This window comes from Molothrus ater, chromosome 7 (genome assembly GCF_012460135.2).
Source record: "Molothrus ater isolate BHLD 08-10-18 breed brown headed cowbird chromosome 7, BPBGC_Mater_1.1, whole genome shotgun sequence".
Taxonomy (NCBI): Eukaryota; Metazoa; Chordata; class Aves; order Passeriformes; family Icteridae; genus Molothrus; species Molothrus ater.
Window position 1 is genome coordinate 33,746,989 of NC_050484.2, and position 25,192 is coordinate 33,772,180.

General features: G+C 42.0%; 1 protein-coding gene across 1 annotated transcript in view; it reads right to left on the reverse strand.

Moving 5' to 3' along the window:
* Positions 1 to 17,598, reverse strand: part of LRP1B (LDL receptor related protein 1B) — a 632,190-nt gene extending 614,592 nt beyond the window's left edge. Inside the window, exon 1 of the mRNA XM_036387231.1 lies at positions 17,419 to 17,598. Coding sequence (XP_036243124.1) covers positions 17,419 to 17,503 — 85 coding nt within the window. The 5' untranslated portion in view covers positions 17,504 to 17,598. The remainder of the gene's footprint in view (positions 1 to 17,418) is intronic.
* Positions 17,599 to 25,192: the final 7,594 nt, after the last annotated feature.

A 25,192-nucleotide genomic window follows, 5' to 3' on the forward strand; every position in this document is an offset into this window, starting at 1 on the left:
CAGCAAATAAACAGTTTAACTGAAAATTTTTTTCATGTCTATAATGCAAATTTTTTGATTAAAAATGGATTAACAGTTATATTAGGATTTTATGTCTGTGAATATTTCAAATTAAAATTTGTACATAATATACATTGGAGAAATTAACACAAATAAGTGGAAAGTATTTTCTGGTCTGTTAAAAATGAAATTTATGTCTTTGAGAGCACACATTAAATATGAATCATTATCATTATAACATATGTTATCTTCTGTTAGTGTAAAAATGATGATATTTATGTCTTGAGGGAGTTAGCATTTAGTAATTTATTACCATAAGTTACATTATATGGTGGGAAGCACTGCAGTAAGCTTTAGAATAGTTGAACTTATTTATTTTCAGAACAAGTATATGCATCATTATGTCAGATGTTCATTTAGTGGAATTTACTACTTCAACTTTAGTATTTGCTAGCTATGAACTCAAACAGAGCATGGTGGTGAGGATTGGACACTGGTTATATGTGCAACAAAATATTAGAACAAAAACATCATTGTTGATTTACTCTTGTGTTCCATTTGCGTTTTTTGATGCCAGAATCTGCACTCTGTGTCTTGTGCATCATCTGCAGGGAGACAGACTGAATCTCCTTTTTTGTGCTCTGACCTCTGCGTTTTGTCTTCCTGGGTGTCTTTTTTGCTGTTTTTCTGCGAGGGTAAAAACTCCTAATCCCAGCTCACTTCTTACTAGACAGGCAACATTATGATCTGAGAATAAGTGGCACTAATGGCCAAGAAGTCAAAGTCAAATAGAAAGAAGAGATAGAAGAGTGATATATGGAGTATTTATTGGAATTACTGGTCATTAAATAAATACAGATAAATTGCACTTTCAGCATGGTCACAGAAAGGAACTGGAACAAGCACAATTTTTTGGAACAATATTATCAGAACCTTCAAAAAACTTTACTGTTTCCATCAGCATCTTTTAAACCAATCTGGATACAGCTGAATGATTTTGCATTTGTAAAAATTTACTATACTTGGATGAGTAGTAAATAGCATAATACACACAAAGAAGCATTGATTTATAAAGCCAGCCTTTTTACTCTTTAGTCCCAAGGTGTTTTAGCTTTCAATAAAACACTCGAAAGAAATGAATCCAGATCATTATAGTGCACAGTTTCTAAGGCAGTAGCAAGCAAAACAAAAAAATCTTTTAAGCCAAATAACTTCAAAATGGCAAAGCATTCTGGTTGTGTAGTTGCTGAGCATCTCCCTGGGTTTAACTTCATTGACATGAGTAGTGACAAAGAAATTTATTTCTGACAGGTGCTGAAGAGGGAGAGCACTCACTGGTGGGTAGAGACACACATCCAATGAGAAGCAACTGCAACAATGCACAGCTAGGCAAACAAAACTGAATACCTTTGGAAAGGGAAAAAGCCTTTTCATCCAGGCCATTGTTTAAGGCAATATTTATATAGGTCATGTCAGATTTGACTATGACTCCTTTCTGTACGTCAGTGTCACACATCTAAAAACTCACACTCAGAGCTTGAAAGGAAGAGGAGACTCAACAATAAAGTTTTTTGTGTCTATAAAGCAACTAGAAAACACTGAGGCAGCAGAAATGCATTTTAGAGCTGCTCACTTGAGTTTAATCATGACATTTTGTCATTTCATGGGCAAGCAACAACAGAGCAATACTCACAATACAGAGTGCTCACTCTGACACCATGCGTCCTAAAGGCTGTTCCAACATCTGTGTGGAATAACTTCGTTAAACTGTGGTTAGGACTTCTGCTATTTCTGGTTGGGTATTTTTTTTCAAAAATACTAGTGTCAGTCTTTGTCTGGACCACACTGAGGTTCAAAGCCTTGAGCTTGGAACTACCTTACCCACATTTAACTGTGCAAAAATTGGCACTCAACAAGAGCAGAGCCCGTGTAGAAAAGCAGGGATGGGGTGAATTGGTTTTTAATAGGAAAGACTTTTCTCGCCTTCCCAGGCAGCCTCATGATTCTAGCAGACAGCAGCGGCAAAGCAAATACAACCTCAGAGTGTTTCTGAAAAATACAACTGCATCATTTAACATCCTTGAGGTACTGAGAGCCATTACCCAGCCTGGCCACAGACCACAGCCAGCTCCTCTGCAGAGGCAAATCCCTGCAGCCAGCTACAAGGCTGTATCCCAACAGGAATGTCTGTATTCCTACCAGGTGTCCAAGGAGGTAATAAACAATTTCCATCTACTGTGAAGTTCTTTGATGTGAATTTCAGAAGCACAGGCCCCATACATTTCCACTGTAAACACTGGAGTGTTTGCACCTGTTCTCTCTGTAAATGTTTTGACTTGTCCTCAGAGCATCCTTTGAAATTGCCAAAGAACCAACACCTCCTTGTTTCTTTAACTTGTCAAGTCCTGCACTGCTATTAACACTGCAGGAATAAAAGCAGAAACAAACACAAAACCTCAGCTGCATTATTAGGAGAAGAGAAATACGAAATGCTGGTCATAAATTACACTGAAAGTTCTAAAATGCCCTTGCAGAAGTTGCTGCAATGTTTTGAGGGGAGAGAGGGTATTCTGAAGTGGCACATGTGCTACCTGAAGCTGAGCTGTCATAGCAACAACCTCATTAAAGCACCCCTCTTGGGAGTGCTAACCTGTATTCCAACTGTGGAAAGATGTCATTTATAATGTGATTTAATTCAGTTAAGAGTCAAAGTATAGTAGACAGCAGAAAAGTGAAACTGCTAATTTAAGGAATTCATAAATGAACACGAATACCATATCAAACAGCTGTGAAAAAAATCTGGCTTTTGCCCTCATCACCCTCCATTCCCTGAAACCACGACACCACTATTGCAGTCTTTAAGCCTGTGATTTATAAGTTACTGGCTGGCAATTCCTCTTTCCTTGCAGCATCCCTGTAACCAGGGCTCAGGATGTGGCTCTTTTTGAATCTTGCCACCCCTACATAGAAGGCATTGCCATTTCAACTGCTTGCCCTGATTGTCTCCAGCTCTCACACCGAGCTCTTACCCCAGCAAGTTACACCCCACAAACAATCCCACAGCAGGATCTGCTTTGCTCCTCTACTGCACCATCCTCAAGGTGCTTCCTTCAGTATCCATCCTTCCCCCAGAATCCCCCAAAAATGACAGTTCAAATGAACATTATGATCCTTATTAAGAAACATCTGCCAATATTCAGAGCTGCCTGGATATGATACTCATCACTTCTCTAATGGAGTGGCTGTGCAGCAGCCGAATAAATTCATGCATATTTGGATTTCACTTTTAAAGATCTATGATTTAATAACTAATTGACAGCAATAATGCATCAGTACAATATGTTTTGGAAGGGCCTTTCAGTTTTTAGAGGAGTAGAGATAATTGCAGATGAAAAATGAAAGAAAATGGCACTGCTTAGTAAATGAGTCGTTAACCTTTCAACCCGAGAGCTCCCGCTGGAAGCCTGACCAGAGGGACTGCAAGAGCTCCAGCAGCTGCAAGAGAGAGAATAAAGTTAATTCAGCTTTGGATTTCTTTTCATTTTTTCTAAGTGCTTACAAAACTTGGTCTCCATCTCCCCAAAACAGTTGCTTGCCACAGCATTTTATGCATCACGAGGCAGGCTCAGATATTTCCCCCTTTGGTAGATCTCACAGTGAAGGTGAGCTTTGCATATCCTTGCCCATAATGTGCTGTCTGCAGCATTTTAAGCTAAAACACGAACCAGTCATTTGGTGTCAGTGCTTTGACCTTGAGTGATAAAAATCACAATTTTCCCTTTGTGCTTGCAGCTCCCCAAACAGCAGGAACAATCTCCTCAAAGGTCAGGGAGATGCAGCCCTGCAGGGCAGCACTCCCCCCATGGGAAGCTGGGAGAGGAACAGTGACCAGCAAAGCACACAAACTCCCAGTTTTAATTTCTGTGGATCCCAGAAAGTGTCTGAAGTCATGATCCATAGTGCTATCTCTCAGTCAAGATAGCTTGGACAAACTACATAAATGTATACAGAAATCAGCTCTCCAAAAAATAGTTTTCTTTTAACCTCATTAAATTTTGTTAGGCCTTAATCCACAAACTTGATACAAATTTTGGTAAAAATCTGAAGACTTGCAGCTGTGTATTTGGATCACAGCTTACAGTGCTATTGCTTAGAATAACAACACAATACAGAGGCTAAGCAATAAAAGTATCTGGGACTTTAATAAAATAGGTTATTTACATCGGGTTCCAGGTATGACTTCAGTTAAAAAGAAAATATTGCTCATATTTGTACTGATTTCAGTTATCCAGCACAGCCACACTAAGAGATACACAAAATACAATTATTATCTTCTAGCTTGCTGGTTTGTTAAAACAAGCCATCTCTGCAGTTCAAGGTATGGTTTTATCCAGTACACATGGATCTCTACAAGACTTTTCTGTATTAATGTGTTTATTTGTTAACTGTTGGCAGAGTTGCACAAGAGTACTTTTGCAGCCAATTGCAACTTACAGATTTTACAATAAAAAGGGAGAAATATTGGCCAGATAGTTAATTAAATGGCACCGAAACAGTTTTTTTCCCCTTTCACAAATTCCAGTTAGTATTCCAAACCTGTCTTAGGTGCCCCAATGACACAAAACCCAATAAATCTTCATTTATTGTCAGTAGATTTCTAACCTGGCTGTTTTAAACAGCATGATGAACACATTTTAGCAGAATATATTAGCTGTGCCAGTTTAATAAGAGGGAGATTGATGTAGCCTTTCCTTTCTTCCTGTGTATGAAGCACAGCACTCAGGGAAGAAAATCCTTCAGATTTTCTTTCTTCAGCAACACCATTGCCTTTCCTGGGACACCATTTCTCCTCCTTGGGCTATTACTAGCCAGTCTTCTCCAAAAGAATTGTAATGAAATTCAAGAGGGATTCTCAAGCTTTATCAGCACCCACCTGATGAGAGAGTGGGAGGAAGAAGAACCTCAGCCTTGAGGACTGTATTGCCGTACCCAAGCTCTGCGCAGGTTTCCCCTCTCTGTTTCCCTCCTTGTTGGGTTCAAAATCAACACAAACTGAACGTGGTAATCTGGGCCTGACAGGGAATGAGGGCTGAGGAAGGGGCACCCTCCCCTGGGGAGGAGCCAGGGTACAGCCCAGGTGGGCCAGGGTCCATCCCTGACCCCTCACTCCAGCATTAGCATCAGCAGCACCGCCAGCACAGAAGGTTATGTGTCAGATCAGATTCTCTGGCAATCAAAGGGTTCCTAAGGACAAAAGAGAGATTTTCTTCCCCATTATATAACAGTTAAGACTACTGAGAAAAATAGAAAAATAAAAATGTTTCCTTTTATTATTTTTTTTCTTAAGGAGACTACTTAGCTCACATTCAAAATTGAGCCAGAAACTAATCCTATTCTTGATGCCTGCACATTCACATGAAGAACCAGAAGACCACACCATGAGCAACCTTTCTCCACCACCATCACAGGAGAAGCAGGAGTCCAACCCCACTCCTTCCAGAGGTGCTTTACCTAGTCCCAACTGCTCAGATATTTTCCTTGCAAAATAAACATAGTCTACCATTTTTTCCATAACTTTCCTCAGCCCCTTGTGCAGAAAAGGCTGCAGAGGGAGGCAGGAGTTGTGACCTTGGCAAGTGTATGAGCCCCAGAGGTCCAGCAGGAAGGAGATGTTTTGAGAGGTGTTTCTCCCCCAAGTATGGGTATGCATATTATTACTGGCTAATGAAATTCACACTCATACCTCCCACTTATTCCTTCTGAAGGATATCCTTTTGGATGCGCTTTGTGGTCCAACAGACTTTGACATCTAAGAACCTGTTAGTCTGCTTTTTATTCCTCTTGTAATTAGAACAAATGTTCAGGTTATTGAGAGAATTAAGAAAATCAATATAAATGAGCTTTTGGACCATGTTATTAGATGGTTTCAGCCAACAACTGCAAAGTACTCTGGCTTACTTTGACAGGGTTTTGGGTTTGTCTGCTGCTTTTAAACACTAACAGACTTCTCAGGGCAAAAAAATGTTAAGTCTGTGCACCCAAGCCAACCAAATTGTGAAAACTCAGTTTATACCAGTCATTACACACTCCTGCCCCTAAAAACAAAAGAGCTCTAAAGAACAGAGCACTCCACCAAATACAGTTTTGAGGTATGTACTTACATTAAATATAACCAATTGCTTTAAAGGGCAACTATTCCCACAGCACAAAGTTCACATAAATTTTCCCACAAGTCCCAAATGCAAACACTATCTGCAAAGTCCACACGCTTTGTATTTCACCAAAGCTTTGCAGAATACATTTAGCATAAGAGAAAACAGATTTAGGTTTTACTCTTCACTTCATCTTTTCTGACAGAAAGATGTCAATAGAAAGGTGCTGACAGGAAAGCTGACTGCAGCCCATGCAGCTTTATTACTGAAGTATGGGGGGGATTACGTGGTGTTATTGAAACATCACTGCACTACTGCTGCCTTCTTTTTTCCCCCTCCTTACAGTGGTAGTGATTCCTATTGGGATGAGTTACTTTTAAACTTCACTTATTTATCAGTGGGGAAAAAATAAAAAAAGCAAAAGAATTCTTTAAGTCTAGAGTAAGGGAGGTGAATGCAAAATACACCCACGCAGACTTGAGGTCCCACAGTGGGTTACCATTCATTTCTATAAAAATTAGATCCGGATCATCCATGAACTCTTCACTAATACACTCATTCCCAAAAGCAAGTGCTTCAAGAAGCCTCCTGTATTTTCTGGAAAGAAAGAAAAGATGTTGATTTCCCCATGGCTTATCAAAGACAATACTTGCACATACTAAATGTTGCTGCTTAACTCTTCATGTATTCAGCAACACAAGTTCTTTTCGGTTCAGAAGCACTGTGGAGATTGTTAGGGTTTTTTGGTACTGGACATGCCTTTTTAGCTTCCCATCAAATAAAATAATGCTGTAATTTAACAAGTAACCCTCCTCCATTCACTTCCAGTTTGTTTTTTTTCCCTGTGGCTGCAAACTACAAATGAAAACACAGCATTCTACAGACACCGGTACCATCAACAGCTGTGACTCTCTGATGAGCTCGGCAGCACCTGGCCTCCTGAAGCTGTAAGGGGATTTCCCAGACGTGAGATTTTGTAAATTTGATAGGGAAGGAAAAAAAGGAAAAAAGAGAGAGAGATTCTACTCAATATAAAACCAGAATTCATGAGGTGAAATCAGATGCACACCAGTGGGAGTCACCACTCTGCTGGCCCACTAGCAAAACACTCATGGCTTATGCTTCTCAGGTGTCCCACAATACACAATCCAAGATTTCCAGTCAGGTGGAGCAACTTTTCCACTCAACAGAAAACAGGATAACAAAAGAAATTCAATGAAGATGTTTTTTGATACCAGTCAGGGGAAATTACTTGCATGCATGAGTAAGTGGTAAGCAGTTCAAGATGACCACCATCAGCAGACAAGTCCTCCCTCCCCAAAAATCAGCAGAAGAATCATCAGCTGACTTCAGAACAAGCGCTCTGCTGTGTTAATTTACTCCTAGTAGCACAGCAAGGACATGCTGTGCTATCTTTAGAAAAAAACTGGCTACTGTGGGGCGAAGCAGACTGTTGATATATTACGCTCTGACATTTTTCATTAAGATATATAAACTTGTGGAAGATGCGCTCTTGAATTTGCATATTTGTATCCTGCTTTTCATAGCCACGTAAACAGCCTTTAATGCACTTCAATTTCTTTGAGCTGCTGGATTAGCAAAGGGAATGAATGCAGTGGAAGGATCTGAGTTGTGCCACACCTACCGGATCTCAGCGCTCATTTTATGCAAATGCTTTTAGTTATGCTCCTAAGGCTCAGAGCCACTTATTAAAATCGCCTGAATTTTCAAGTCTTTTGCTGGTAAGTCTTCAGAGCAGCAGTCAACAGCAGAATGGCAATCATGGGCAATCACTGAGAGTTTAGCTATGTTACAACTTTTTGTGAGGCACTTCTGACACAGTGTGATGCCATTGTGGGAAGACAGGACACCAATTAATGTAAATCAGCATGGCTTCATCAAGGAGCATTTAACAATTCTAACTGACATAAAATCATAACATGGTTCATATACTCATTACTGAACGCCACTAATTGGTGTGGGGAGTTATGCTGTTTTCAGAAAAAAATATGGAATTTATGAATTGTTCTGAGAATATTCCACAGCAAAGGTAGCAATAGCATTAGAAACACAAGCAGGCTTTATTCACTCGAATGTGCTTCAAATAGGCTTTAAATACTCAGCCTCACAGTTTGTATCAGAGCCGTATTTCAGAATTTTGTCATCATCTGTTGACAACCATCTGCTTCAAACTTCTTACCGCCCTAAGAGTGGCCAAAATTGGATACTGACAGAGAGAATTTCTGCACAGAAAGCAAACGATTCACAGGACAAAATAAGTGTCAAAGGCTGGAGACCTGGACACAGAGGCCCAGAAATCCAAGGTAAATAAGAAAATTATAGAAATTTAGATCTGACACTCTCCTGCAATACTACTGCAGATGCAGTTCACAGGTCTCAAAATGCAGAAGTAGCAGATTAGCTGACACCAATTCTCCAGAGAAGTATAATCTACAGAGTAAATAGGTAATATTGTGTACTGTCAACTCTACTCAACTCACAGCCACTGGAAACCCAGAGAAAGAAATGTAACACATCAAGTGCAAGCTGAGGAATTCATTCAGGTGGGTCTGTACACACACACTGACCTGAATAGCTTGCTCCAGTTTGAAGAAATGTGATAATGGGCCACTTGGGTGAAGGCATCAGATTCTATCTGCTGAAAAAAGCCCTGGTACTCCTGTGCTTAGCACAGCACCTCTCATGGCTCCCCCTTTACGGCTCTATATCCATATGTATATATGTGAAATATATTCCCACAGAAGTGGTTTACAGAGCCCTACAGCATCACCTGCTCAGGTGAGCCTCCAAAACATCTTTTTGCTCCAGCACAGAACAGCTTTGTTTCCAAAGGCACACACAAACTGTAGGCCTGGGACAGCACTTAAGTTTTCACACTTTTATAATCCAGGCCTGCTTCATCTCCCTTGCACAGGATTTAAATTGCAGCCCCAAGAGTTTTGCCTAAGACTCCATGCTGTAAGATACCACTATGGAGAAACCATTTGCTGCTCACCACTCTTTCTGAAATCTAAATATAAAAATAAAAACACTTGGCTTAGGACTTGGGCCCAAGGAGAACAAATTCCATTTTGCAGCCTTCCTCCACTCCTTGTACTCTTAAACTCCCACTGCCTGCAAACATCCCTCAGAAAAAGCAACTTCAATAGTTACACAAAATAAATCTATTTTAAACCAAGTGTTTCTGATGAATTTGGAAGGCAGGAGAGTTTCCCTCCAGGAGATATATGACTATCAGCACAGGCTTGACCTACCCCTCATTACACTTTACTAAATACTGCTGTAAAAACAGCTGCTTTAGGATAGGTTCCAAAAGAAGGTCAAGCGTGCTCATCCTTGGATCAATCTGCAAAGATTCATAGGGAACTGAAGTGCAGAGTGAGAAGGTACCACCTTTATAATCCTCCCACAACTCCAAGGCCAATATACATTTTTTATGAAGAAAAGGGTAGTGCATCATGTAGAAGACCAGCAGATCCTTCTGTATAGCAAAACACTAGGTTTAACCAACCAATGACTTGCAGACCATACATATCTTAGCATATTGAGCTGTCTGGAATTTTTTCAGGTTTTCTGACCTCACAGGAAGGTAGTTTCCTAGCAAAAACAGATGTTTTTACATGAAAAAAAAATATATCAAATTAACTTTATTAAAATAATTCATGCAATAACTCCTCTTCTAGAGGATTATTACAAATTCTGAAATGAGAAGTAATCACGCATGTGATGCACATAATTTAAAATTAGAGAAGATAAATATAAACATGGGTTCAGTTTAAGAAACCCTACAAAATCAAACCAACTATTGGAATAGAAATATTTCAAGAAATAGGTATTTCCTGCATAAAAGTCATAGGGCAATACAGACAATGCAATTTAATTAAAGGTCCTCTAATAAAGAATTTCCAGTGAAATTTTAATAAAATTTTTAAAAGTTCTTTTATACTTAGATGCAACCTGATTCTATTACAAGGACAAAACAAAGAATCCATTGACTTCAGTGGTCTTGATGAAAGCCTGAAATCTATTTGTTCACAAAACATAAAAAATGTTTTGCTCCAGAGAGGAAAACGTCTCACTGGCAAATGACACATTTTGATTTCCTAAGCACACAGCTTTACACAAATACCAATATACTTTGGATAAATCAGTGTGTGTTTGCATATGCAAAAGAGCATCCAACCAGCCATGAGCTTACTTTGCTCTCTCCTCTTTTATCTTCTCTGTATTTGCAAGCAAAAAGAGGCAGGTGTTTTGTGGAGATCTACCTATCATGTAGAAAATTGTTGTGATTTTTTGTGATCTTCTGACATTAGTGTAACTTTTTCAAACTCACTTTTTTTTTTTGACTACATAACACTACCGCATTTCTCCAAAAAAAAAAATCATACACTAAGAGGGATGTATCAGAAATGGTGTTTTTTTGGTACTTCCAGTGCTTTAGAATCATTGAGATTCTGCATGTTAAAGGAGGTGGAGACTCAAGTGTTCTACACCATATCACAGCCTCTGAGAAAATTATAAACAGCAGCCCAATCTATTTGACAATATCAAAACTGTATTTTACAAAGTAGCACTCACAAGATATTTTTGTTATTTTCCAGGCAGGTAAATTTCAATCAAAAAGCTTTATGAGAAAGCCACATGGGAATTGTTGTGGGAGCATGTCCATGTGTTCACAGAACAATCTTCTAGACAGAGCACTTCACATCAAAACACTGCATTTGCAGAGCACTGCATTGGCATTTGTCTTGCTTGCACACAGCCCATCCCCAGCCCAAAATACCACTGCAAAAACCAAAACTGCACCTTTTTATTCTCTCTGCTCATTCGAGGAAAACCAGGAGTGACTCTTACGAACTGCTGTTAAAAACAGAGCCCTAGAGTAGTGAAAACTTTGAGGAATTGGAGATATTATTTTGAAGGCTTAGATTTTAGCTTCTAGCACTTATTCTACTGCACTTGAAGTGTAAGTCATTCAAGAGTGCCATGCCCAAAAGTTACCAGGGGACATCCTAGGGACAACCAGGCAATAGATGGCCCAAAATACATGGGTATTTCCAAGAAAAGGAAATAGTACATCCTTGTTTCTGAAGTGAAGCCGAGTTTCAGCTGTCTGGCTCCTCTGGAAGGCCTCATCACTCAGCAGGAAGCAGCAGGAGAGGTGTTTAGGAGCATTGTCGGGTTGGGAAGAGCATTTCAGGATGCAACGTACCATATCTAGAACTCGTAATGCTGTAATCTGTTTTTCCGCCTCAGAGAACTAGGCTGTATTTCCAACTGCATGGAAATAAAAATCTCCAGGCGTACCTCACTTCCAGACTGGCATTACATCATCTCTAAAAAGCCCTATTACTTAGCAGCACACTCTGCATATTGCAGTGTTTTGTTATTAATACACCATTGCAATTTATAGCAAAAGGGTCAATAACAATGCGGTTTCTGAAGAGACAAGCAGCCTTCTCTCCAGCATGCAGCCCTGCCCTCAGACTGCCAGGGTTCACAACCACCACACACACAGCCCCCATTCTGGATTTACATACTGCTTGGGAAGCAATGACATATACAACAACAAATTATAACGGGCTCATATAACACTTCCCAGGTACAGAGAAAAACCTTACTCCTGCTATGTGGATCTTGCAAATTAAATCAGATTAATAACATGGTGAACGTATTACTGGCAAAAGCATGTGTTTATCTCTAATGATCCTTCCCAGTTGCCATTAAATCTAATTAAAAGGCACTGACTGAGTTTTATTGGAATTCCATTACTGAGGTCTAATCCTGCTCTCCCACAGACCAGCACCCATGGGAAAATGCCCTTCCCTCCTGTGGAGGCTCCAGAGCATCCTCACCAAAGGAATCCTATCAGCAGGACCACGGCTGGGCTGGGCAGCTGATTCTGCAGCAACAAGTCCTGGTTATTTCATTTTACCAACTGCTTAAACATGAAGATTTGTATCACTTTACAGCACTATGTTTTGGTACATCTTGGGAATTTGTCCCATTATGGTCAACAACTGGCTAGCTAGCTGGGATAAGTTTACAAATATTTTCGTCTCTTCGATAGAGATAATTTATGGGGGAAAAAAATTCAACTTGTTCAATTAAAAAGCAAACTAGTGGGTTGGACAGAAGGTGCAAAGTCATTATTTGAGTAATTATATTTTTAAAGAAACCCAATTAGTTCCTAATTGCACTTACAAATTTAAGACCTAGTTCTCCAATGTCTACGCTTAGCCCAAACTGACATTAAATACAGACTCAATAGTCTGTATGACTCGCTTAGAAGTAGCCAAGTTCTGCTATTTTCATCTTCACTGTTCATCATTAAGAATGTTTTTAGGAAGTGCAATTAAAATGAGTTCTCTAAGCAAATTTTTTTTTAATTGCATTTGAAGAACAAGACTATTAAGCGACAGATTAATGCATAAAAACTAGGGAAAAAGCAACAACACGCTGGGATTCCAAATATGCTACTGTAACAAAAACAACGTTCTATTATCTAAATTGCCAGCCTTTCTAGAGAAAGCCATAATTCTAAATTCACAAGTTACAATTACGTAAGTCTTTTGAGCCAGTGCAAAATGTAGAAACCAAATTTCTTCAACTGCAAATAACCAGGAAAGGATCTGTAAGAGGGTGCTGGAGGAACACTCACTTCCAACCTGCAGACTGAAGTCAATGTGAGTTTTGCCAGGTTAAATGCAGAAAGATTGGTGTCCATATGAACCTCAGAGGTATGGCATAGAGTCAGATTTACATAGCAGCCGTCACACAGCTCTTCAAAGGAAGCACTGTGTGAAGTGAGAGCTTCTCTCCAAGCCTTTGGAGGACAGCTCCTTCAACCTGCCACAGCTCCAGCAGAACTGCTGTGATAAATTAGTAAAAGGCTTGCTGCAGAACAAGTTTACACATAGTCTTTTGACATCAAACACCTAGTTTTGAACTTTGAAATGCAGCTTAGCCTTTAAATAGTTTGTGTGTTTCTACCACTTCCTTTTTACTAAACTTCAGCTCTCAGAAACCACTGAAAGAACAACCCAGGTAAGAGAGAACATGCACGTCAGTTCACAGAAACCCACACACAGAGCTCAGGCTCCAAGAGTGCCAGGGGTTTGTGTGTGCACTCACACACTCAGCTGAGGGCAGACAGACAGCACTGAGTGCCTCCAAAACCAGCCAGCCACTGACACTGTGCTTGTGGACATCTCCCAGCTTTTCTGACTTAAATTAACCCTTATCACACATCCTGCAGAAAAATGCCCCAAATTCCTTGATATATTTTCACCCTCCTCTGCAATTTTGCCTCTCTAATGATAGGCATGTTTCTTAAGTAATAGTTTCTTTAGGGTAAATAAATAAACAGCAAAGTCACTATGACATTGGAAGCATCTCTTTTGCACATAAGATACTAATACTGAATATCTATGTTCAAAACATAACAGCGTTAACTATGGGAACATCCACCTCTGTAGTACAGCACAGAAACAGCTTTTGTAGGTTTTTTCAAGAACACTTTCCAACAGATGGCCAAGCTGGAGCTCAGTCTGGTAAAGTACAGCAGTGCTGGTACACCCAGTTTCCAGCATTAGGCTGCTAATAATGACAAAGTTGTATTGTAAAGGCTCCCGGTGCAGTCAGAATCACCTGCTGTGGCACCTCACCAGGGAATGAAGGCCATCAGCAGTCGTCCCAAGGAGACAAATTTATTTTGCCTGGTTTGTGTTTCTGCCACAGGGTGAGAAATCCAAACTCCCACCAGCCTGACCTTAAGCCTGAAAATTCCATTTCAAAGTAATTTGCTTCTAGATTTCACTTAAATACAGTCAAAGGACACTGCGAGAACAATAAACTCCCTGTTAAGTGGGATGAAGACAGAAGTTTTGGAAGTCTTTTTAGGACTGCAGAAAGGAGTAAAGTTCATGAAGATTTGTCATTCCTTCAAAAAACAGTTTTCAAATAAGCAAAAAATATATAAAAAAATAACGTGTGATATGCCATCACTCATGAACTTGAGTTTTAAGTTATGTGACAACATTTTCCCATCCCATATAAAGTCTCCCTTTGCAGGAGCATCTCTTGTCTGCAAGACTTTGCTGAGGAGCTGTTTCACCACGCCAGCGCCTGCCTGCAAGCTCCAAAACACTCAAACCACACATGAAACAGTGGGAGAAGACAGTGGCTCAGTGCTGCTGACAGCAGTGACGTGCCACCAAAACCCAACACAAACAAGCCTCAGCACAGACAGCAAGTCGATTAATAACGAGCAATGCAACTCATTAATACTGGTGTGGATTCACATCTCACTGACAACACTGAGATTACCCAGTCAAACTCCCATTATCCGGGGCATCTCTGCAATTTGGATCACCTCTAGGTAATCACTCCAATTAGTGCAGTGGGTCCATGTAATGATGCTCACAGCAGCAGACACAGAAATCAAGGATGACAAGAAAGGGTGTGGGAGCAGGGTGAAGCTCCAAGGCTGGGAAGAGCTGTGGGAAGGAAACGCCCACAAGAACCAGAGAGCACCCATGGGACCTGGGAAGTTCCCCTGAGCGTCTGCAGGGAGAGCAGGTAACAAATGTTGCCTTCTCAGCTTCCCAAACTGTTTGCAAGGTTTTTCTCAGGCCCCATAAATTCATTTGTTGCAGCTATACTGTGAAGGAGTTGCAAGTTATCGCAAGGAATCTGGGTCCGTCCGTTTCCTTAGGAAGAACTGACAAGCAGAAGGAAAGGAAATCACCTCTTTGTGGCTTCAGTGGAACAACCTCAGCTGCAGCAGGACTTGGACCTTATCCTACCACACTCTCCTGGCTGGATTCCCTTCTGCTCACTTCCCTTTTTCCAGCTCCCCCTCTCCATATCATTCTCTCTTCACAATATTTTTATATACATGAAGTTAGAGGAGCTGTAACCCGGCTGAGGACAGACCTGGTAAGACTGAAAGAATTTAACTGTATTTCAGAACCAGAGAAAAGGGCTTAGATAATTCAAACTTTGGTGGGGTTCCCCCCCCCCCATCTCTTTTTTTGCTCCTGATGTTGCCCACTGATCTAAGAGAAAGTGTTACCTCTCCCTACAGCTCCTCACTAGTATGTTATATTACCATGGCTACCACAACAGTGCTATTAACACAACCCATGACATTTTCCCAATTCTCTTATTACCTATGGCCAACCTCAGTGCATTCCAAATTTCAGTGCCTTTCACATACAGTAAGCTTAGCATGCTCCAGTGACTCAGAATTTCCTCCTGTAAAGGAAAATCAACTTGGTATGGTCAATAATTTTTGCACTGTATCATAAAGTTTATCTGATGTGCAAATGTAATTCCCTTTCTGGATGCCTCATCCTGAATCCCTTTTAGGTTGAGACCACTTGACATTTTTTGTGAAACAAGATGCCTTTTAAGTCATAATTTGTGCAGTGCTCAGTTTTGATAAGACATGACATTATGATATGATGAGTTAGTTGATTCTAAGTAAATTTGATTTATCCCACTTTTGGGGCTGGTATGATTTACAAGGATGCTGCCTTTTAAGATAGGATTGATTTTAATATAAGCTGGCAGCACCTTTTTTTTGGTGAAACACTAAATCAGAGCAAGGTAACTATGAAAAATAAAAAAAAAGGTAAAATTAAACAAAATTTAAACATCAGAAATTAATACACATGCATAACTGGCACTTGCTTACTGCTATGAAGGAATACAGAGCAACAAATCAGTTTCCAAAACAATTCCACAAAATGTTTGGAAGTTTGATTTTTATTCATAAAATCAGATACAAGCTACAGTTGCTGAAATCTAATCTGACCATTCCGTGAATACCATGGAAAGTTCCTGAAATATTTTCCATCAAACAATCACTACCACGACCACGAATCTTTGTGAACCAAAGGAAAAGCATATGTACCCTTCATAAAACTGAAAAGATTTCCTGAGACCCTTCCCTCTCTGTCTGCTCAAGTGCCGTTCTACCGAACGCTATGCTCATTTCCTCGCAATATCCCTGCACCTTGTGATGCAGTGTTTTAAACATGCAAGTTTGCGATGCTGCAGCAATACTTCCCTCCTTGATAGGTAGTTATTTCTCATTTTCGCAGCATGAATCACCTATGTAATTCTGATGGCTACGCGGGAAAGGGACGGGAGAGGTTTGGTAGTTCGAGTGAAGCAGAAATCCATACCCCAGACGGACTGTGCAGAGGCATCCGCACTCACCCAAACGAGTTGTAAGCAGTTAGTAAACAATTTAGTAGGTAATGTGTACGTGATGGAGAGGAGCTGGATGTCTAACAGTGAGAATTCAAGGCTTTAGAGAGTTACATTTCCACTGAATTCTAACTAAACCCTCGCAGGGTGCGTACATCACCCAGGGCATCTCACTCATGAGACCACGCAGTTTGGGAGCTTAAGGGCTACAACAAGCCGACAGACAATTTTCTGGTGAGCGGGGTTTTCTACGGCGCTAAGAAAACCTGAGTCAGAGCAGCACACCGCCGTTCCCGCACCTGAGCCACACAGAAGGCGGACTTGGGCTATACTTAGAAAATATCCAATGCAAACATCTCGCAGGAAGATGAGAGCGCTCTGGTGACTGTGCAATAAGGGACACGAAACCCAGAGCCCCGCTCCGGCGGGGGAACCGCAACCCTCTCGGATCGGGGACTTCTCTGAGCAGAAGCGAGTTGGAAGTTCCGTGCTCGCCCACCCCGCGGCTGCGGGACCCCGAGCCCCCGTGCTCAAATCCAAGTTCGGGCACTGAGCGAGCGGCAACTCGGGGACATTGAGGAGGGAACTTTTGGAAGGTTGCGGGAAGCGGAGGGCGCTCGCCGTTCCTGCGGCACATCTCCGCCGGCCGCAGGGCTGCCTCGGGGAGCCGCGGCCGGGACCGCGGGGGTCGCCGGCACCAGCGGCTCGTCCGCCCCGTGGCGGATCGCACCCCGTGGCTCGTGCCCGGCGAGGCCATGGGGACCACCGGGCACATCACCCCGCTCCTCGCCCCCGTGTATTCGCTGCCGCCAAGGTTCGCCCCCAACCTGGCGCAGCGCGCCCGCAATCCAGGCGTGCGGGAGCGCGGTGATGGAGCGCGGTCAGGGGAGCGCGGTGATGGTGCGCACTGAGGGGTGCGCTCCGCGGCCGCGCCCGTCCGCGCAAGGCGCAAGGGAGCAAAACTTCCCGAGCAGAAGCGGCGGAAAGTTCCGCGGCTCCGCACCCCGCCGCGGACGCGCCTTACCTCCGCGGGCTGCCGCTGCCAGCGCCTCGGCGACGGGCAGTAATCCCCAGAGCCAGGTCGCCAGGGCCAGGAGGAGCGCGGACATCGCGGCGGGCGCGTGCGGGAGAAGAGGCTGAGGATGAGGAGCCGAGCCTGCCTGCCGCGGGCGCGGAGCGGCAGAGCCTTGTGCGGGAGGAGGCGCGGCGGCACCGGCGGCACTTTGCGGAGCGCGGAGCGCGGCTGGGCTCGCCGCACGCAGCGAGCGGGCAGCGCGGGGCGCCGGCGGCCGGCAGCGCCGCGCTCCGCCCCGCACCGCCCCGCGCACCGCCCCGCGCCGCCCCTCACGGCTCCGCGCGCCGCCCCGCGGGGCTCCGCGCGCCGCTCGCTCGCGCCGCCCGCTCCCCCCCCCCTCCCTCCCCCCCCCCCCCGCGACAAGCGCGTGCCGGAGGCGCGAAGCCGCCTCAAGGGAGGCGCCCCTCAGCCCCTGGCCCGCCCGCCTCGCGTGGGAACGGCGGTGCCCTCTGAAATTTGAGGGCTTGTTTAGGCTTTTTTTTCTAATAATAATTCGCAGAGGCGAGTGGGGCTGAGGGAGGAGGAGTGAGTTAGCAAAAAGAAAAAAAGACATATATATATATATATATATATATATATATATTAAAAATAAAAATAAAAAGAAGCCGCCTCAAGGGAGGCGCCCCTCAGCCCCTGGCCCGCCCGCCTCGCGTGGGAACGGCGATGCGCTCTGAAATTTGAGGGCTTGTTTCGAGTTTGTTTTTTTTATAATTCGCAAAGGCGAGTGAGGCTGAGGGAGGAGGAGTGAGTTAGCAAAAAGGAAAAAGAAATATATATATTTAAAAAAAAAAAAAAGAAACCCCACAAGCCCTTTTGCCGTGTGAAGCTGAGGGATGGCGATGCTGAGGGAAGGGGGTGCGCGCCGCCTCAGGCTGTGATCGCGAAGTCGTCGTCCAAAGATGCCCAGGTAAATTTGGCTTTGGTTAATGACGCTCCACGGAATCGCCGGATGTTTTGTGGTAAACACCAAAGCAGGATGTTTTGTGGTAAACACCAAAGCCCATCCAGTTCCAGCCCTCCGCCATGGGCAGGGACAACTTCCAGTAGACCAGGTGGCTCCAAGCCTCGGCTAACCTGTCCCTGAACAGGGTTTTGTTTTTAAGCAATTCTCAGACAATGAAGGTAGGGGATGGCGCTACTTTAACAACACAACCAATGACCGCTCAATCTTCTCTAAGTGTTCTTTTTTGTCTTGAGGTAAGTCTGAGTTCACAGTCGATACTGCCTGTTTAGACTTTACGTGACTTTACATAGGAGTATTACCTTGAAATGGCCCCATACCAAAACTACAGTTTATCACATCTTCACACATTTGTTTCCTTTTTGTAAAAAAAACAGACCCTTTAAAAGGTGAAAGGTGATAAAACTTCTACATCATCCTCAGATATTAGTTTTCTCCAAAGACAGCCGGGTGCTAATATTGATGGCTGAGACCTTCACATTCCAAGGGTAAAGCACCAGCTCTTTCACCTTCACGTTTATATCCACAGCACAGAACCTAAATACCTTTTATATGAAGCACTGCGGCCAAGAGGCTTCCAGGACAAGACAGACCAAGCAATGCTGAAGGACAGAAAAGTACACAACCTAGTATGTCAAATATTTCATTCATATCTGTTGAACTGGGGAAGTTCAGTTGCCCAAGAACTGAAGAGCCCAGTCTGGGTCCCAGTTGCCTCTGAGGTCAAGGACTATCAGGACTCACAGAGGGTTGCAGGTTTGCTTGTTGACAGCAAAGAATTTACAGCCAAAGGGGAAAATCCAGTTGGATCAAATTCTGCATTCATCTACTGCCTTTAAAGCCTGTGTAATTCACCTACAGTCAATTAGTATTTATACAGCCATAACTGAGCAGAATTATGGATCCCAGAGTAGAAAACCTTTGCTAATACAGAAGCATGTCTGAACAAAGATGAAAAAATCTGGCAGTGTCCGTGGTCTTGGAAATCGGTTGCTTTTATAACCAAAATGAAGTCATGCTGAATGTCACACTGGAACATCATTCCACCGGCTTTATGGAAGAGATTGCCCTGTCCTGCCTCAAACCCCTCAAGCCACCACCGTACGGCTCTTAGGCGTTAATCGTGGCTTTATTTGAGCAACCTACTGCATTTCAAATATGAAAATGTGTAGACACTGGAGCAAAGTGAGAAAAATGTGTGAAGGAAAACAGGGAATTCCAAGTTTTAAGGAGCTCCTCATTAAATCAGTGGCATTTCCCCCGTGCCAGGACTGTCACATGGTATAAAGACACACATATTCACAGCGAGCACGCTGTCCCAGCATCCTCAGGAGCTGTCTCTGCAGAATAGCCTTCCTTCATCTTGACTTCTTGCATCTTCTGCAAAATTTTCAAGGTCTGCAGGGCTGCAAGTGGTGATGCTTTTCCCCAAAACATTATTATCTGTTAATTGGCGTGCTGCCCTTTCGTGGCTCCTCACAAAAGCACCTCAGCTAAAATCCTGCTTTTCTACCATCTAATTTGCTCCTTTTCATTCTTATTCCAAACTTGTTTAACAACAGTCTTCACTACTCTCCGTGAATAATTTCCTTTAATGATACGGTGCCATTTAGTGCCCATTTCAAACATTAGCATTTATGAGAGACTTTGAAGAACTGCTTGATCTTGCTTTCAATACTGCTGATCACATATGCACATAAGCTTATTAAAATATTTAAATTATATTTATAATAAAAGTCAATGGCCTCCTTGTTTACAGGACATAAAGTTTTGATATGGAGTAGGCAATGAGAATTACGACTTAAAACACAATTACTGATAAGTAATTATTTTTCAAATTGCCTAAAAATGTAACTTGCTTTAAGATAACACCATGAGGCGAGAATTCTCATAGAAGTCTCATTTTTAAAATACAGGCTGTTGAACAAATAAAAGTTGACCTTTGATAAATCATTCCCCTCAGCCTCATTTCCATTAAACATCAATTGCTATGAAGTGTTGGAAGGATGGTGCATCTCTATATGACAGAATGGGATGACCTCAACAGTACAGTAAAATTACACAGAAGTAACTGCCACTCTCATCTCTCCACATGCAAAAAAAAGGCTTCACCGAGAACTGTACGAAAGTTTTAATGTATATATTCTATGAATAAAAAAAAAGTTTGCTGAAATATTTGCTGAAATGACCGCAGTCCAAGGCGGTATCTATAGATGTATTATAATTCAGATGCTCCAAGCCATCACCTGCTGTATGACAGACTTTTTGGCCTCAGACTTGAGAAAAAAGAGGGAATGGCAATTTTAGCTGGAAGCAGTTTCTGCATTCCCAGCCTCCCTGTTGCTGTTTGAATGCACACAGCTGTGTTCAGATTTCTGTGTGGTGTCTGAATGTCGAGACACGCAGGACCAGTGCAGGTACACAGCTCAGGAACCAGTCTGGCTTGTCAAATATTTATTGAAGTCTTCACTCAGTCCCACTTGAAAAATCCAAATCAGAAGCTCTGGAGAGTAGCACAGAGAGCAGATACAGTGCAGAGCTACAGAAAAGAATCCAGGGAATCTCTTTTCCTTGTTACAGCCAAAAAAAGGAAGTTAATTGCATAGGAGACTAGACTGAAATACTTGTCAGAATTAAATTCAAAGTTAAAATTGCTGTTAGAGATCTGTTCACACTTAGGGTACTTTATAACTTCTTCCTCGTAATCAGAGTTATTAACACTGACAAGTTAAATAAATTAATTCATCAAGCTATAGAATATTATGAAATCTCTTATTTAGATAAATTAAACAAAGTAGAACCAATCATTCATACTTGCCAGTATAATCCAACACAGGAATATTAATTATCACCAGAAGGTAATTCGGGCATTAGTCATTATAAAAATGCCTGGACTGCATCACTGAGACCTGGGTTGTGCTCTTGTTTATCGTGTACCAGCCACAGCCTTCGAGTGGTTGTGTGGGTAGGCAGGGATGGTGGCATCAGTGCCTGGTGTGACAGGGGCAGTGGGGACAAAGGTTGCTGGCTGGTGTGCAGCCCTTTGCAGAGCATCACAGTGCCTGGCCTGGTTGCTAGGGGATGGTGCTGGCAGCCAGACCAAAGGCGGTCGGGTGCCCTGCCCTGTCCCACCACACAGAGAAAAGTTGCCAGGCAGCAGCTGACACAGGAGCAGAGAGAAGGGAGAAAGTATTTGAGAGGATCGAAAAGAGAAGAAAGACCAAAGATTAAAAACAGAACAAAAAAACCCACCCTATCTGAATTCAGAGGGTTGCATTACATGCTGTCCCTGCTGGAGAAAACATCCCTGAAGGAATTTTTCATTACTGCAGTGCAACGTTGGTTTCATTATTAAAGACTTTCTGAATGTGCATCTCCAGCAGCTGCAGGAAAAGTTCTCCATGTGTGAGCTGTAATGTGGATATTTGCATACCAAGTGTCATGGATGGAAATTGCTGCCTGGCATTGCAGATGATTTGGCCTGGCTTTAATACATAAATTGGGGGGTATTAAAAGCCACATAAAAACAGATCAGTGTGAAGACCCTGCTTCACAGGTGCAACAATAAATGAGACACAAAGCAAAAGGCAAAGTCCTAAACCTGGAAACCATGACCTTGATCTGCACTAAACTCCATCTTCCAGCTATTGTAAAGAAATCCTGACTCTTTTTTTCTTGCAAAACTCTTGAGAAGTGGTGCTGGCCCACACTAGGGGAAATCCAATGAACTGATGCAGCTCTGCTAAAGGACACCTCAACGCCAGCTTGTGGTACCCAGACATCTGCTCAGGACAAGTGACATTTTGCAGTTAACTGGACATGCTTTAGTGAAGGCATAAATGGGAAATCTTAATGCTGATTGCAAGGTTTGATTCTCATAAAAATAGCCTCATAAAAGTTATTAGAACAGAAAAGAACTCATCACCTTTCAAGTCTGTTTAAAGGGCAATTTTGAGACACACACACAAAAAAGTATTTCTTTCAAAAGAAACTTCCAAATCATTCTATTACCCAATAAATTAAGATGTTTATATAAAACAGGCCAAATTCCTTACCTACCATCCTGCTGCATGCACATGCAGGGAGAGATGAAATTTATCTCCCATGAGTGGAGTAGAAAGTCTTTGTCCAAAAAAATAATGTTCACAGTCACTGCTCAGAAAAAGTATGAGAAGTAGAAAAAAATATAAAAATATCTGGTTCTATCTGTTTCAAACTCCCATGGTAAAATTTGTGACCAGATCATGTTGCATATTAGTCAGTTCAAAGTACTTCCTTCACCAGCTTATCACAAAATAAATATACTACATAGCTCTAAATAACACAATAAAATTACCTTTGTTTAATGTAATGTGATTTTCTGGGATGGTGAATATCTAAATTTCATCTCCCAAATACCCATGAGCATGTGCTTAATCATGAATTTGTTCTACATCTTTAGTCCTGAAGGTCCAATTACTGAAATTGTTGATATCTGGACAACTAAGTGCCTCTCCAGTAGGACCAAGGGGTAGCCGAGACAACCAGTCCTACCATTAATAATTTAGGATTAACTCCATAATTTATAGCATTCACACAACACCTACTCAAAAGCCCACATGAATATTGCCAAAGGAGAGAACTCATCTTTTTTTCTTTTTTTCCCCTTTCAAAATTAGATCTCAATGCAACTTATTTATGAAATTTTCAATTTCATCATGCAAGTGTTGTGAAGTGAAATGTACAGCTTTATCTGCCTCTTTTATTTTCCTAAACACGGCATCAGGAATAACCTACTAGGATCTTTCTTAGTGATGGCAAATGATTAAAATAATAATAATGCATAATGTCTTTGACAGCAGTCATTATCCATTTCCACAATCTCCTATTATGTTCCCATATCTTACTGCTCTCAAGGATCATATATTTGCCATTTGCCAGAAGCACAGAAGGAATATCTTAAAAAAAGTTGTTTTTTTTTTAAGACTTACACGTGGTGGTGCTGAAATTGGAGATACTTGTGCTGTAAATGCATGCTATTTGACAAATATCAATTGTGTTTTCCCAGTCGTGCAGCATGAGAAGAAAAGATGATGTACCACAGAAATAGGGGTGCCTCTCTTGACAAACCTGGGGAGCTCATGGTTGTTTGGCATGCCCAGGAAACACATAAACCATTTCTCCTTATGCAATAAAATCAACTATAGTTAACGTATTTGTTATTAAAAAATTATTGTTGCCACTCTCTGTTGTACATCGGCTCTTCATGCCAAAATGATCCCAGCTTGATGCAAAACAGTGATGGTGCCTCACATTTGTATTTTAGGTGATTTTCCTAAGGGAAGAGCCCTCCCTTTGCACTCCAAACATATCTCCTCAATACTCAATTCAGCAGCCTTATAAACTGAGAACATTTTCCCTTCTTGATAAACCGTAGACACTTGCATTACCGAAGGAGCCTGTAGGAACACTCTCCTTCTGGCACAGTATTTTTCTACAGAGAAGTGGAATTTTACTATTTGGATGAAGTTTAGCCCCGTGGCTGGTGGTGCATCAGCCCAGGCTCTGTCCCACCCCTACTGCAGCAGCATCAGCACTGCCTGGCCAGGCACGAGAGCTTCTGTGCATAACTGTTTGCTATCCAAACTTCCTTTAACTTTCCCTCTAGGAGAAATTAGCGCTATTTACCAGTCTGAGATGTTTGGAAAATTATCCTGCTGACAGCTATTATAGTGACTTTTTACTCTCTTCCTCCACAATGTATCAGAATGAAAACTTATGAGTCTGCACCACAGCGTTTCAAAGGCTAAACGAGCCTCCCCCCCGACTACAAAGCAAATTATTGTGCGACGGCAGCCAGGTGCCAGAGCAGGGTTTTCATTCTGGTTTTGGGCTAAATCTGATTAATCATAAAACAGATCAAATAAAAGAACATCTGGTACAAGATTTTTGCCATCAGATAAAGGCTTTACGGTGGCGGTCCAAATGACTGCTGTGGCAAACAGCCACCACTACAACAGTAGGCAAAATTTGCCTTCATGGGGAAAAAAAAAAAAAATCAAAACAATTTGCATAAATAATTGTTTCACTCCATAAAGCCAAGAACAGAGCATGCAAATGCTATTAAAGTTTAAAACAATCCCAAAAACTCGGTAGGCGAACAATAATTGTCTCTACTATTGAAACATCATGTAAAAGGTACCTTGTTTAGAATTTAAAAATGCAGACGAGCTCCACAGTCAGCACGATGCTCTTACGCTTTTAGCATAATCAGGCTCTGAATGTCATTTAAATGCACCTTTTAATATAATTTTGTCTTTCATCGGGGAATAGTAAGGCTGCGACAAAAAGTGGTTTAGTTTATTTTCCTCACTTTTGTTCCTTTTATAAAACGTAATGTGAAAATGTGCCCCAGGGTCTGCCCCATCCCGGCGCAGACGATCTGAGAAGTTTGGGAGGAGAGGGATCTGTTTGCGGTCCTTGAGTGCCCCCCATAGGCTACTGCTCAAATGATCGCTTTAAACTAGGCTCAAACCCAAAAATCTTTCCATTTTGGGGGAAAAGGAGCATAAAATCTTAAAATCGAACTCTTCCCCCCCGCAATAAAATTATAGATCACAAGATAACATTACAGTGGTTTACATAACTGTAGAGCCAGTCACTATTTGCATTGTATTCCCTTTTTTGAATAGTCTGTGTTTGGTAGGGTTGAGGCTTCAGATAATTCTAAACATAACTTATTTTGATGTGGCCATTCAAATTAAAAAAAAAAATAGATATAGC